This window comes from Peromyscus maniculatus, chromosome X (genome assembly GCF_049852395.1).
Source record: "Peromyscus maniculatus bairdii isolate BWxNUB_F1_BW_parent chromosome X, HU_Pman_BW_mat_3.1, whole genome shotgun sequence".
In the NCBI taxonomy this organism is placed as follows: Eukaryota; Metazoa; Chordata; class Mammalia; order Rodentia; family Cricetidae; genus Peromyscus; species Peromyscus maniculatus.
The window spans coordinates 108,390,729-108,406,137 of record NC_134875.1 but is presented as its reverse complement, the minus strand read 5'-3'; the positions used below and the strand labels follow the sequence as shown (position 1 = coordinate 108,406,137).

The following is a 15,409-nucleotide window of genomic DNA, read 5'->3' as shown; positions in this document are numbered from 1 at the left end:
GCATGCTATAATATCTTAAATAGACATTACATTTGCCACAAACATGTGTTCTGTCATTAACCACAAGTTTAAACCATCTTTAGAAGTTGTGCTGGTTAGTTTTATGTCAACTTGACACAAGTCATTTTAGAAGAGGGAAATTCAATTAAGCACATGCCCCCCAAATAACCTGTGCCTATGGTGCATTTTCTTGACTGATAACTAATATGGAAGGGCCTAGCTTACTTTGGGTGATGCCACCTATGAGTTCTTGGTTCTGAGTGTTATAAGAAAGCAGGCTGTGTGAGCCATAAGGAGTAAGCCAATAAGCAGCACTCCTCCATGGCTTCTGTATCAGCTCCTGCCTACAGGTTCCTGCCCTGCTTGAGTCACTCCCCTGACTTTCTTTGATGATGGACTGTGATGTGGAACCATAGATAAAATAAAACCTTTTCTTCTCAATTCACTTTTGGTCACTGTGATGGCTAATCACAGTTGTCAAGTTGACTACATCTGTAAATAACTAAAGCCCAAGTATCTGGGCATACCTGTGAGACTTATTATTTTTTTATTTGTGTGTGTGTTTGTGTGTGTGTGTGTGTGTGTGTGTGTGTGTGTGTGTGTGTGTGTTTGCATTATTTGATGTGGGAAGACTCACCATATATCTGGGCTATGACAACTGGGCTATGCCAACACAGAGGACATCAAAGAAGGAAACTTTTGCTTTCTGCTTGAATGTCCTCATTTTCACCATCAAGTTCATCCATCCTGTTCTTGAGGCATACCTTCACTGATATTAGAAACTACATCTTAGGGATTCTAATGTAGATGAAAAACTGGCCTCTCTCTAGGACCTACCTGGGACTCCAGCACAAGACTGGGACTTCTGGTACATCCAGTCTTATGGATACAACTACTATATGCTTGGCCTTTCTGTCAGGAAAATGACGTTGTTGAACTACTCACACCACAGCCTGTAAGCCACTCTAATAAGACACACACACACACACACACACACACACACACACACACACACACACAAACACACACACACTACAGTCGTGGCATTTTTTCACAGAAATTGAAACCATAAGAAGACAAAAGTTATTTTTGTGGTAACATTTTTGGGAGTACATTGTTGCTCTAGGTTAAAACAAATTTAAACCAATAGATAACTCATAGAGACAGAAACATTCAAGGTAACATTTACATTTGCCATGGGATCTCTCTCACTTAGAGTAGATGATCCATGTAATGCTTCAGCCTTTCTTGAATGTGTTCACAATTTCCACAAAGAAATTAGAGAAATCCTTAAGGATGGCAGATATCAGAATATATCATTGTCAATATATGAATGGTATTGAGACTAGGATGATACAAAGTAATGCTTAATATGCCCAACTGCATGTCATCCTTAATTACAGCCACCCAAGCATCATTTGCATGATAGTGCTATGCAAAGTGACTTTGTTTTTTACATAAAACTGTTTAAGATATATGCATGGAAATACTTTTATTTTTTTCAATCAGAAAATGCCATTGTGTCTGAAGGCTGATACTAATAGTTTATAAGACAAGAGTATACCTGTTTCCAACCTTACCAACCAAATAACATCTCCTTTTGAAACCCAACTCCATGCCATAATCAATGACTCTGAACATCTCTGAACAAGGCTGAGCCAAGAGATTGATTTCAACAGATGGTAGGATTATCTGTAATGTCTGATTAATTTGTTACTGTATTAAGGAAAATTTTTATACATGTGAAGAGATGTAATTGCCTACTCTAATAACTTAACATTAATTAGGAAGGTATCTGATTGGCCAGATGTAGTGTTGCAGGCCTTTAATCCCAGAATGCAGGAGGCAGAGTAAGGAGGATCTCTGTGAGTTCAATGCCAGCCTTGTCTACATAGTGAGTTACAAGACATCCATGACTATACAGTGAGATCCTGTCTAAAAAGAAAAAAATAAAGGAAGGAAGATTTGATCCTAAAAACAAATAAAGGTGCAGTCAGAATTATAGATTATGTACATAATATTCACATCTTCTGTTCAGTCTATTTATAATACCAGAACTGTTTTAAAATAATCTGATAAAAGTTTAGTCACATGAAGGTATACTATATAAGATCTTCTTTGGCAACATTAGTTGACATGAGAAAATGTTCATAATTTTAATGAAAAAATGGGGTCTTATACTTGCTATCAATTTTTGAAAAGAAACATATAATCAATATGCATATATTTCAATACCAAATGCCAACAATAGTACAAGCTTCATTTCATCATGGAGATCTAAAGGACATTCAATAAAAGATTATAATATAGAAAATGGGTTTGTAATCTGTGGTTTGACAGTTTAGGTCAGTCAGCAAGCAGGGATAGTTTTATGATTGGATGACTTGCTAAGTCTTTATCTGAATAGAGAGAAGTTTAGAACAATATTTCAACTTATTTTTGAAAGACCACAATAGTCAATTTGATTAGTTAGGATAGTGACCTGTTTGGTCACTTATTTTGAGTTGGACAAGATTCATGTTTGTTTTGTGTACAGACATGATTATGGAGTTGTCCTCATTTGGTCTTAATCTATTACAGTTCCACAATGCTCTTATTTGGCATCAGTGTTTTGGAAAACAGTTTATGCTCACAAAGAGAACAGCAAAGCTTAGATGGTAGCACCAGGCCTGGCTCCTAGCAACACCAAGGCCAGCTAACAGCACTAGGCCAGTTCCTGGATGTCAGTGACTGATTCTGTTTTCCATCTCACACACACACAAAGGCTATCATTATTCTTATCATTTTCTGGCTGTTTGTGAGATTCTAAGTACTATTTTAAGTGTTTTATATCCTTCCAAACTACTTAAATCATCACAGGAACTCCATGGAGTACATAGTATTATTATTCCCATTTCCCAGAAAAAGAACTGAAATAAAAGGTAAATTTATTCACTTGATAAATGGTAGGTAGTAAGTAGTGGAGCAAGATTCAGCGCCATAGTTATAAATGTTACAGCCTTAGTTCACTCTAGTGTTTACATGTGCAAGTAATTTTTAACAGAGGTTACTTTTAAAAGGTGGTGGGCATAAAGAGAGACAGGTGTCTTCCCTTCTTTCTTATTTTCTAAATTTTACAGTATTACTATGCATTAATATTTAATCAGGTAAAGAAATCATCTATGAATAGACTGACAGAAGCTCTGTTAGCAGTGTTACCATCCCAAATCCAAACCAAAGTCTTCAGAAGTGGCTGTGCTTCCATAGAAGTCTAAAGAGAGAGAAACACTGCAAAACACGTGCACACACATACACACTTTTCTCTCTCCTGTCTCTTTCCTTTCCTCTTTGCCTCTTACAACTCTTTTAGCTTGATTTAAGCAATCCTAACTGTATTGCATATAATAAAAAGATTGCAGAAAATTCGCTATCAGGAGGTTTTGACTCTGCATCAAAGTGGGCAAGGTAGAAGTCCCCTCTCCCTGAGATACACAAGGTTAGAGTTGGAAGAATGGGAAGGAAATGCTTTGGTCTCAAAGAAACTGATCTGTGTGGGAGGGCAACACAGCTGGGCAATGCAGTGTCTCCTGGTCTAAGATTCAGCCCCGGAACTGCAGAGAGAGCACCGGGATCTTTAGGCTGCATAAAGGCTGGCATAAAAAAGCAAGGAATTCTAGGGATGAAAACTAAGCAAGGTTGTGAGGGAACTATTTGGAAAGACAAAGAATTCAGAATGAAGAGCTTCACCCAAATGTTAAAGGTTGCCAAGTAGCCCTGTGTGTTGATTTCTGTTCTCTTACTTTTGTCCCAGGGCTGGTACCAGGATTTGTGGAACAGAGACAGATGTTAAGCCTCCTGACAGGTGCCCACCCACCACCTGCGACTAGCTTAGTGGAAATGAGCTGGGTTCACAATATTTCCCGCTGCCACCCTCACCCTTCTCTCTTTTTCTTTACCGGACTGAGTACTCAGAGCAGCCACCCTGCCTTTTAGCACCTCAACTGCTCTTGTGTATGTGTGTGTTGTGTGTGTGTGTCGGGGGGGGGGGGTGTTCCAACGCTGGTGCCCTTGCTGCAACTCGTGCTACCTCAGCGCTTGCAGGGGCACAAGTCAATGAGGCTTTTCCCTCCGCGATCATCGTGAATCAGCAAAGCGCTGCAGAGCAGCAGCATCTCAGGGAGCAGAAATTAAGATGCTGGGGGAAGGGCACAAACGGAATGTGGCAGGGGAATTTCTAGCCGGGCTCCGTACGTCCTTCCTAAGAAGGGCAATATAGAGTGCAAGGGGGATGTGGGCTGGAAGCTGCGGGACTCTCGAGGAGCCTTCGAAAGGAGAGCTGTTTGGCGAAAAGCGGGACTGGCAGAGAGAAACCAGCAAGAGACAGGTGGAAGGACCTAGGAAGCAAGCTCAGGCCGAAATGGACAAGTGTGTCTGTCCCCAGGGTGAACAGATTAGCCTTTGCAGGCAGTACTGAAGGATCGTAGATGTGGTATAGGGAAAAGAACGGGAAAATTAAAAAAAAAAAAAAAAGATTCCCAGTTCCACGACTTCCTATCTCCAACGTGCAAGTTCTCAAGTTCAGTTTGAGAAGTAAAGGGACCATTGGTATTGGGGAGCCTAGGAGGATGGGAATGTTAGGAAAATGCCTCTATCAATCGCGTTCTCCCACTCCTGCCGAGGGCTGGCTTGTCTGTCTCTTGTCTCTCTGTCTGACACTCTCTCTCTCTCTCTCTCTCTCTCTCTCTCTCTCTCTCTCTCTCTCTCTCTCTCTCTCTCTCTCTCCCTCTCCCTCTCCCTCTCCCTCTCCCTCTCCCTCTCCCTCTCCCTCTCCCTCTCCCTCTCCCTCTCTCCCTCCCTCCCTCCCTCTCTCCCTTCCTTCCTTCCTCTTTCCCTCCCTCCCTCTCCCCCTTATTCCCTCCCTCCCTCCTTCTCCCAATCTCCCTCCTCCTCTTCCTCCTCCCCCACTATTCCTTCTTCCCTCAGCTTTGATTAATATGCATGCCCATGCTCAGTAGTATATGCCACACTCAAGGGACCGCGCCTCCCGCCACCGACACTTCCCATTCGACCCTTGGCACTTAGAGGTCGACCAGACCAACCAGAGGTTTGGGGTGGGCAGACCAAGCTGTTGGAGCTCTGAACATTAGGACCCCTCTTTGTGCTCTGGTTCCCACCCCCAACCTGGCGGGACAGGGCGCCTCAGTGACCCAGACTCGGTGGATCCCACTCAGTCTGCATGGACAGACCCCGGGGCTTAGAGCGCGCAAAGAAATGCGCTAAATTGTACCTGTGCGTGGCCGTTCCTGCCGCCGCAGGTCTATCCCAGGCCGAAGCCGGCGCCCGCCTTCTCGGGGAAATCTCCCCCGGGGAAGTGTGAGGGGAACCACAGTGGCTGCCAGCTAGCTCATGGCTGGCGCGCACACGCACAAGCCCAACTTTGCCAAGCCTTCAGAGCCCCTCAGGCTCCCCCGCGCCCCCTGTGGCTCGACATACTCAGAGACTAGTATATCTCCTGATCTGAGATAAGGGTCCCCCTACTCTCACATTGTCGCGTGTGGAGGAGGAGCAGATGGAGTTAGGGAGACAAGGGGGTTAAGTACTGACTCCTGACCAGCCTTCCCTAAACAATCTACACCCTCAGGGGCGCCCGCACCAGCTCCGCTGCACCAGATCCCCCAGACCTGCCAGTGACGACAGAGAGAGGAGGAGGAGGAGAAGGAGAAAAAAGAGGCAGGATGGAGATAGGGGAGTCTGGCCACAGACTCCACGGACTGACTGAGTGTCATTATCAGCACTTTTTTTTATTGGGGAACCGGGTGGGGAGGGTGGTGGAGGGACGTGCAGCAGAACTGTCCAGTTCAATCCACTCTGGAACGACCCAATTTGGGGCTCGGGAGAAAGATTGTCCTCGGACACATTTGGGGTGGACGGACTCTAGACGCACACCGGTCCCCTGTGGTGCCCCTGGGAGCTGCAGTGTTGGGGCGATCTTAAATGGCTCTTACTTGGGAGGAGGCGTGATTTCCACGCTGGAGCGTCTCGGCTCCCCACCCCCTCTCGGCAACAGCCAGTGCGCGCCACCACCTGAGCCTGGCAAGAGCTGGGGCGCACGCAGTCCTCAGCCTGCTTCTTTCCTCATCTGGAGAGACTTGGCTCGAAGCGGGCCTGCCCGACGCCCCCATTCTACCCCCTAACGGGAGAACTCTTTTACTTTTTTTGTTTGAAAAATTCGGGCCATCTCTTTATTTATCTCTGAGTCTCCCGGGAGGAGGCCAGGGGGTGGGGTGCGCTTGGCCCGCCGAGCCGGGGGAGGGGGAGCGCGCTGAGAGGAGGGGACTGGGTGTAGCCTGGAATTCTCCGTCCTCGTGTTCCAGGCTGGCGCACAGAGTCTCCCGGCGCTAGCGCCACCGCCGCCGCCGCTCCCCGCGCCATCCCGTCGTTGGCTTCGGGGATCGGGTGAGTGGGGTCATGACGCGCCGCGGGGGCCGCTCCCAGCCCCGCCCGCGCTGAGTGGGGACGCGGCAGTGTCGCGTGTCGCCCCCCGAGCCGGGAGGCGGCGAAGGGTGGGGAGGGCGCCCCGGGTAGGGCGGGGTGGGGGCGGCGCGGAGACCGCCAAGCTGGGGGGCTCTCCGGGCAGGCGCGGCTGCGGGCAGGAGGGCGTGTCTCCAGCCGGAGGGGACCCTCCCGAGACGCGGCGCGGGACTCCCCGATGGTGGTGCCGCCGCTCCTGGAGAGCTCAGGGTCTTGCCTCCACCGCCGCCGTCGCCGCCGCCGCCGCGGGCGCCACCACCACCACCGCCGCCGCCGCCGCCGCCGTCGCCCGAGCCCGCGCCGAGCGTGCGCCTCGCCCTCCTCCCGCGCCCGCTCTGCTCTAGGATGCTGCGGCAGGTTCTGCACAGGGGCTTGAGGACGTGTTTCTCCCGGCTTGGCCACTTCATTGCCAGTCACCCGGTCTTCTTCGCTTCGGCGCCGGTGCTCATCTCCATCCTGCTCGGCGCCAGCTTCAGCCGCTACCAGGTCGAAGAGAGCGTGGAGCACCTGCTGGCGCCCCAGCACAGCCTAGCCAAGATCGAGCGCAACCTAGTCAACAGCCTCTTCCCGGTCAACCGCTCCAAGCACCGGCTCTACTCGGACCTGCAGACCCCTGGGCGCTACGGCCGGGTCATCGTCACCTCCTTCCAGAAAGCCAACATGCTGGACCAGCATCACACGGACCTGATCTTAAAGGTGAGAGTGGGGCGGGTGCGGGCAGCCCCTGGCGGCGCGGCTGCGGAGACCGGGCAGGCTCCGCGCGGGGTCCCGGCTGAGAAAGCCGCCTCTCCTATCCCAGGCGGTGGCTCCCCTGCACTGCGCGCCCCTGGGCAGCAGCCCCGAGTCTCTCAGGCTCCAAGGTAGGGAGTGTCCGGGTCCGGGTCCCGGCCCGGCCCTGCCCTTACTGCCTCTGCTGTCACCCCGCAGCTGCTGCAACAGTTGGGGCGGCGGCGGCCACAGTGCTTTAGTCAGTGCGCTTGTTTTGGTCGCAGTGGGCTTGGGGGCAGGGAGGCTCTGGGATAACTGGGCCAAGAAGAAGCGGAACAAGAGAATACATTCAAGAAAGTCCCGCTGCTTGAGAACAAAATACTATGCAGGAGGAGGGAGGTGAGGTTCAGAGACACCGTTCCCCTATCCCCATTTTCACCTCCCTTCCTCTAGCCCACCCACCCAAAGTGTTTTGGGAAAGGTTGGTGTGGGCTGTATGTAAGGGACAGAGGAATGTGAGTTGGCATGCTAAGAAAAATAACACCCATCCTCAACCAACCAAAAGTGCAGTCTCTGGTGAGGACCGGGGCAGCCACCAGCCCGCTCCTCCCGGAGCAAGGTAGCCATTTATGTATTTGAGAGTGGGAAATGGTGCTGGCAATTCAGTTATTTCATCTTTCATAGTACTTTCAATCCACTTAAATACAACTTCTTTGGGAAAAGAGAGAACAGGTTGATATACTTTTATTTGGGTTTATTTGAACGCGTGGGTGAGGGGCAGATCCAGAGGCCAGAAATCAGGAGCCGGCATGTGGCCCTGAGAACATCACAGGAACACAGAACAGAAACTGGTTGTGCCATCAGCCCGGAGGTGGGAATTTGATGTGAAAGGTGAGATTAATGGTGATAACTTTCAAGAAGTTCCTAAGGAAAGCTGAGGAGTGAATACTAGAAAGGGAAAAGTGGAGAGACCATGAGAGCAAAAAAGAAAAAAAAAAGAAAAAGAAAATAAAAGTGAGAATGTTTCATCTGAATCTAGGTGGAGACTATGAGGTTTGTTTACTTCAGCTTCTGCTCTCTGGAGGGCAGACAGGAACCAGTCCCAGCTGAGACGCCAGAGAGATGATGGAAACTGCTGGTTTCCTGTGGGGTCTCTGGGAATAGTGGAAGGTTAGATTCCTCCTTCTGCCAAAGGGAGTCTGCTAGCAAGCCTGGGGAACTCTTTACTCTGTCTTTCCTCTCCAGGTAACCATGTGTCCCTAGAGACAAGCTCATTTTCCTCTATAATTTCACTCTCTGTTTGTTGACACGCTATTCACCAGCAATTAGTAAAGAGGGGGATCTGGCTGGGGACTGACTGGAATTAGAACATTCTCACATCGAGTGGCCTGTGGTATTTCTAATGGCACACAAACCATTGCACATATTCAGTTATTGCAGAACCTTATTAACATTAGTCCTGAGATGTTTGTTTTTCTCTGAGGTTGTTTTTCAGCATTAAAGTAGGCTTTCTTTTTTTTTTTTTCAATACTTCAGAGCATATATTGTGATACAGAAAAATATAGTTAGGAATGTTTTTTCAAGAAAGTGTGTAGTAAAACTATCACAGGCTTAAGGAAACTAGAATGTAGCAAGTTTGGCCAGTCGGAAATACTTCATTCTTTTATAGATGTTCTACTAAGTTATGTTTCTCCTTGGATTGCCCCCACCGAGGTGTTTCCATTGACTTTTTTCTCCCTCTTTAACAAACCACCATGCCACTGTGACAGGCAGTCACCAGTTACATTCACTGTCAAGGTTAATGAGACATCATCAACAGGCATATCAGATGTTTTGCAATTATATTCTTTCTGTTTGCTGTTGACTGGTTCAAAACAAACAAAAAAGCATATTATAAGAAGGCTGGGACTGGAAAGAAACAGGCTGGATTTGCCTACATGTCAAAGGACAGTCTTGAAGTCAGTGGACTGTTTCTAAAAAATGGGATGATTTTTTTCATGGTTTAGGTATATGGGTAAAAACAAAGCAAAGCCAAATGGTGGTCAGAAACTCATTTCCAGATGATGGCTCTCTAGTCAAATCAATTGGTACAGCTTATAACAACGCATACTTATGAAACATAGGGAATTGCCTTTGATTTTTAAATTGGATATCCATTTAATTCTTTATATACTCTACACAACACCTATTTTTGGTTGGTATGGAGCAGGGGGATAGGAAAATGGCTCTTCAGTAGTCATGGCAATGTAAAGTGTGGGAGTGAGCACTCCCCCCACCGTTTTTTTTTTTTCTACTTAGAGACGTGATGACTTGTCCTTTCCAAAAGGTATTGGGAGTGAAAGTGTTACTGTCCCTGTCACTGCTAGTGTAATCCTCATACTTTGTTATTAGCATCAAGGACAGTACCACAGACATTTAACATTATACACTAACAGCCTCTGTGCATTTTATAGCATCTCATTTGAAGTTAAATGAGTAGGCAGAGCTGGAGCAGGGCTTGAGTTTTCTGGGTATTGCCAAACTGCAGGAAGCAACTTGTAAGGGCTGCATAAGGTACTTCAAACATAATGTTTTTCTCTACATAATACCATCCAATGAAGGATATTGTTCTTCATTTATTAGGACACTTAATTGCTGAACAAAAATAAAAAGAGAAAAAAAAAGAAAAAAAGGAGAAAAATAGACTGAAGGGAGTTATGACAAAAAAAGGTTGAGTTTTAAAAATGTAATTAGGAGAATAACAGGGAAAAGTCTGTTTGAAAATCTCATTAATCCTGGTTCAAAGGTGCTTTCTCAAATTTGTGCAAATGATGTGATTATGTTACTCTACTGTGTAGTAAAGAAATCAACCCCATAGTGTGTAGGAAGTGACTCTCTCCAGCAGCCTCTGAAGGCTGCAAGGCAAGTTTATGAGTTTAGGCAGAAGTGGATAGAGTCCAGTGATGTTAAGTAGGCCTCAGCAGTTCGTTTTTGAACCCCTTTAAATAAACACTGATCTTCAAATGTCTTTATTTTACTACACAATTACATTTAGCTCCTTATCCTTTTAACAGAAAAACAACGATGATCATATCAGCCAGTTTCAAAGTAGGGCTTCATGGACTTTTTGGATAAATATTGTCATGATTATATAAGAAATTTAAGAACACCCCATTGTTAATTAATCCAGCCTACAGCCAAGGAAATACTGGATTTATCCTGGAATCATCTATGTAGAGAGAAGAATTGGTACAGCTGAGTCCTCAGAACATTCTTATCATCTTTGCCCCACTTACAAGTTATAAGCATATCCTATGTTTAGATACATTGAGGTAGTGCCTCTACCACATCTTACAGGAAGACAGGGTACTCTTTAGAAGTTAATTGACTTATCCATGAAACAAATACAAAGACAGAACTGGAACACCAATTTGAACTATATCCTAATGTTCTTTTCATGATATTGCCTTCCAGTCCACTGTCTTCCATATGATAAACTACTTTAATGATTTTAAATCAACATTTTGAAATTATGCAAATGAAATATATTTGACCAAAGTCTTATTTATATCCCCTCTTATACTGTCACTCTAATTGGATAATTTAAACACACACACACACACACACACACACACACACACACACACACACACACACATATATATATACATTCCAAACACCCAAAGCAATACATTGTTTTTCATTATCAATATATCAAAACATGAAAGATAAACATGACTGTTTTCCTGATAAAGTGCTTGTTCTCTGGCAGAGTCTGGGCACATTCTATCCTAGGTCACCTACAACCCCGGCAGATACTTGTTACTCAATAAATACTTGGTGAATAGACCCTTTCTCACTTAGTAAAGCATTTATTCAATAGGTAAAGAAAAGTCCATAGAGGCTACCTTGAAATGTAACTTCAAAATGGCATTTCAATTTGTATAACTTTATAGGCAGTTCCCAAGCAAACCTCAAGTTTCCGTCCTTAATAACCTCTGCAGTCATATCAAAACATATTTTGGCTTTCAAACTGATTAGGAGAATTTCCTTTGATATAAAATATATATTAATTATATATATTATCCTCAAAGAAACCCCACAGGATATTTAATTCCATACCAGAGAAAGGACATATCCTCTCACTAAGGATGTGGTTTTTCATTTACTAGGGAATCTCATTTGGCTCAAATATTGAGTTTCCATTTTATTTAAGCTGTTCATGTTTAAGTACATTTGATAGAATTAAATTGCAAACAAGAATTTAACTTAGAGAGGTATTTGATTCAGGCATTCTGAGAAGGGCAACACAACTACTAGCTTATGGTAATTAAAAAAAACAGTATCTAGATGAAGATTCCAGCTTATGGAAATTGCTAGAAGAAATTATAATCTATTTTTTAGCTAAACAGAACAAAATATATGCCAGGGACTGTTTACCATCTGATTATTTACATATGAAGTTCCTACGTAGTATTCTAAAAGTCCAGTATTCCTATGTAGTATTATAAAAGTCCAGTATTGGGGTCATTTCATGATGTCATTATTATTAAAATAACTCATAAAGCAGTATTTTTTCAACTGGAGATAACCGTGCCCCCACCAGGTGACAGCAAAATCTAGTGATATCATTGTTGTTGTTGTTGTTGTTGTCATAATGATGGTGAAGACATTGTGCTATTGATATTTAGTGGATAGAGGCCAGAGACACTGCACAGCATTCTATAATGCCCTATGTAACAGCCCTCCAAACAAGGTATTATCTGGCTGCAAATGACAGTCATGTCAACTTAGAAAAATCCTTTTCTTTATGTGTTTGCATTTATTGAGATTTTTTTCAGCTATACTGATTAATGGGGAAAAAATATCAAAGAGAAGTTCATACCCTAAAGTCTTACCGAACATTGGGGACCAATGTTCTGATGTGTGAGCTGGTGCTCTTGCACAATTGGGCAGACACCACATTTTCCAGTGTAATCTTCCTAAGATGTGGTTAGCCTGCCCTCTCCCATAACTTTTTCCTTTATAGTCTAATCATACCTGCTGAAGAGGAACCAAGAGACCAAATGTAGTCTAACTTCTTAAATGGCAAGCTGCTGACTTGATACTAGCCTTTGGGACTTGGCAGATAGTAAAGTGCCCATTATCAGTGTGCCTGAAGCTTCAATCTATAGCACTTGCCCACTTAGAACAGGATTTTTCTGACTGTGTGTAAGACCCCACTGTGAGTGTTAATCTGTCAAGAAAACAAGCAGGCAGCACTTTGCTGCCTATTCCAGCTGTTCTACGAAAACTACAAAAGCAGAGCTTCATCCAAGGAACATACAATCAAAGAACCTTGAGTTTGGAAAGAACTGTAAAGGTCATCTCAACAGACTCTGATTCAGGGATCTGCTCTTAGGAGCTCTGGGTGTCTTGTTTGGTGACAGATACTATGACACCCTGGGTAGTACAGTTCCTTCTATGAGTTATCCAGGTGGCAGACATTCTAAGAAAAATAATTGAGCCCAAGCCCGAAAGAGCAGTATTTTTGCATTTGTCCAGTAAGTAAATTGCCTTGTACATGTTATTTTTGTACTAGGGAAAATAAAGAGACTGAAGACACTTGATTCACATTTCATGAGAGGTACATTCAAATAACCTGAGTACAGCCTCATTCTGTGTTGTCTGACTTTTAAGTAAACTGCATTTGAATAGTTAGTATCTCAAGTACCCACCTTACTTTTCTCATTTCAATTTGAAGAACATTATAAGAGAAGGTGATTCATTCCTGCAATTCTAATACTTGGGAGGTGGAGGCTGGAGGTTAAGGTATTCAAGGTCATTTTCAGCCTCATGGTGAGTTAGTTGGAGGTCAGTCCAGTGTACATGAGACCCTGTACAGAGATTTTAAGAACAATCATTTGCTCTCCTCATGCAGGTAAGCATTTTGAACCAACTTCCGTTACTATGTGAACCTAAATTGACATTTCAGTATAATCCCAAAGAGAAAACCTAATTTTTTAATGACTCTAAGATCTTAATAGATTCCACAAGGAAGGATGAATATTTTTTTCAGTATCTTCCCAAATGGAACCTTTAAGGATCCTCAAGACAGACTATAAACTTCAAAGAACTATTCAGCATTTAACTGGCGAGCCCTTATGATAAATAAGAAGGAAATCAAATGAAACAATTTATTTTCTTCTTGAGGTTGCAGCATCCCTTGGCACAGAAGCTAGGGAAATCTGAGCTGATAAACTTTGACTTGGTGGGATGCACCATCTGTTACCTGATTTGGGGGCTCAGTATGAGCCCTGACTGAGAAGTGAGATAGGCTTAAAGTAGACCTTTGATGTCACCTGCTTGGTAATATATCACAGCCAGCAGGCCTGTCTGCAGCACTGCCTGTGTCTCTGCCACATACCCAGAAGGCCACAGAACTACGGAGGTATCCTGCCAGACTGATTTAATGACCAGCAGGGGAGGTGAGTAATCTCTAACCTTTAAAAAACAAAATGAAACAAAACAAAATGAAAATCAACACTAGTTTTTATTTCATGTGAGATGCCCTGAAAAATATATCATAAATGTTGTACCTTTGAGTTCACAATTCATATTTTGAACAAAAGGGGGCAATGAGGGACTAGTGAAGCTAATTTGTATATTAGTGTTCTCTAAGAAATCCTCTAGAAAAGGTTGTTTTTTGTATTTTTAAAAATTTAACCGTTCATCCAGGATTGTTGGCCCATGCCTTTAACCCCAACACTCAGAAGCAGTAGCAGGTGCATCTCTGTGAGGCAAGGACAGTCTAGTCTACATAGTGAGTTCCAGGATATCCAGGGCTATCTAGAGACCCTATCTCAAAACAAAAAATCTAATTATTCAGTCTTCCACTTTAGATTTAAACCGTGGGCTCTAAGAACAGTCAAGATGAGAATTCATTTTAGTTTAAAGCTATTTATCTTGGGATGGGGGAGTAGGAACAAAATATAAGGAGCAGTAGTAGGAAGCCAGCCAGGAGGACATTATCAAACAAGTATCCACTGTGGGCACCCAGATCAAATTCTCACTAGCCCACTCAGGGAGACACTGGGAAATAAGTGTATGAGAAGCTGCCTACTTATCCTCCAGTTCCAGTTGATGTACCTGCATATAGGAATAATAAATGATAGGCATTTGTACATGCAGAATTTGTCCCCACTTCTAGATATTTTAAATCCTCAATGAAGCACCACAGGTGATTGTACTAATTGACTTTGACATGTGTAGACAAGTGTAAGCTGAGAGAACATGGCTGGAACCATAAGACCATCTGTCCTAAGGTCTTATATCTAGCCAGAGTTTTGCATTTAAACACTTAGGGTCCAGTTCCTAGATGATACCCATCCTTTCTCTCAAGTAGATGAGGCTCATCTTCATGAAGCTTAAAGTCTTGAGACAACATATCTGTTTATTCTTCAGTTTTCCAAGAACCACCAGATTCTGAATAGATGATTACAAGCAGGGCTTAGATACAACCAGATAATGTGATTTTAGTTGCTGAGCCTCCACACTTAAATGGCTCATGTCCAGCCACTCCTTATGAACTCAAAAGTCTGCAGGCCTCCATCTCATATCCAGAATCTTAACATATCTATTATTGTTCTTCCTAGAATTGCCCTTCTCCCTTTAAGATCTGATTCTCACACCCTCTACTTCTGAGCCTTTTTCGGATTCATGGCTCCTTCTTGTCCTTAAATCTGCTTGACTTGCACTGGCATCCATATTTCATTAATTCTAAGTAGAGAGTATTACATAATTTTCTGTATTTTCATGATACTTTCTCTAGGATGCTGATAAATATCTCCTAGATCCTAGCAAAATGTGCCATGTGAATCAAGTCCTTAATAATTAAATTATTGTCAATTGTTGACTTAGAGGATGGAAAACGTACTCTTCTTTCTTCTTGATTTATTTAGGTCAAAGAGATTTTTTTTCACATGATTTCTTTAGTTGTTTCTTCAGTTTTCATCTTTGACAAAACTTGATGATAGGCATCTGCTCCATTTTGAGATTGGTGAGGAGAAATACTTAGAAAATCAAATACCTTACCAACCTACCTGGTTTGTGCTCAGTTTGGGAAGATATAAACTTCCACACTAAACAGTTTATTTCCATGGAGGAGGTAGAACACTCTGCAGTTCTCTTCAAGTATCCTGGAAGTCAACTCTTCACTCTAGACATATCCAGT

General features: G+C 43.8%; 1 protein-coding gene across 1 annotated transcript in view; it reads left to right on the top strand.

Annotated features, from left to right (window-relative positions):
• Positions 1-6,735: 6,735 nt before the first annotated feature.
• The window catches only part of Ptchd1 (patched domain containing 1), a 56,153-nt gene continuing 47,479 nt past the window's right edge, over positions 6,736-15,409 (top strand). Inside the window, exon 1 of the mRNA XM_006973253.4 lies at positions 6,736-7,206. Coding sequence (XP_006973315.1) covers positions 6,856-7,206 — 351 coding nt within the window. The 5' untranslated portion in view covers positions 6,736-6,855. The remainder of the gene's footprint in view (positions 7,207-15,409) is intronic.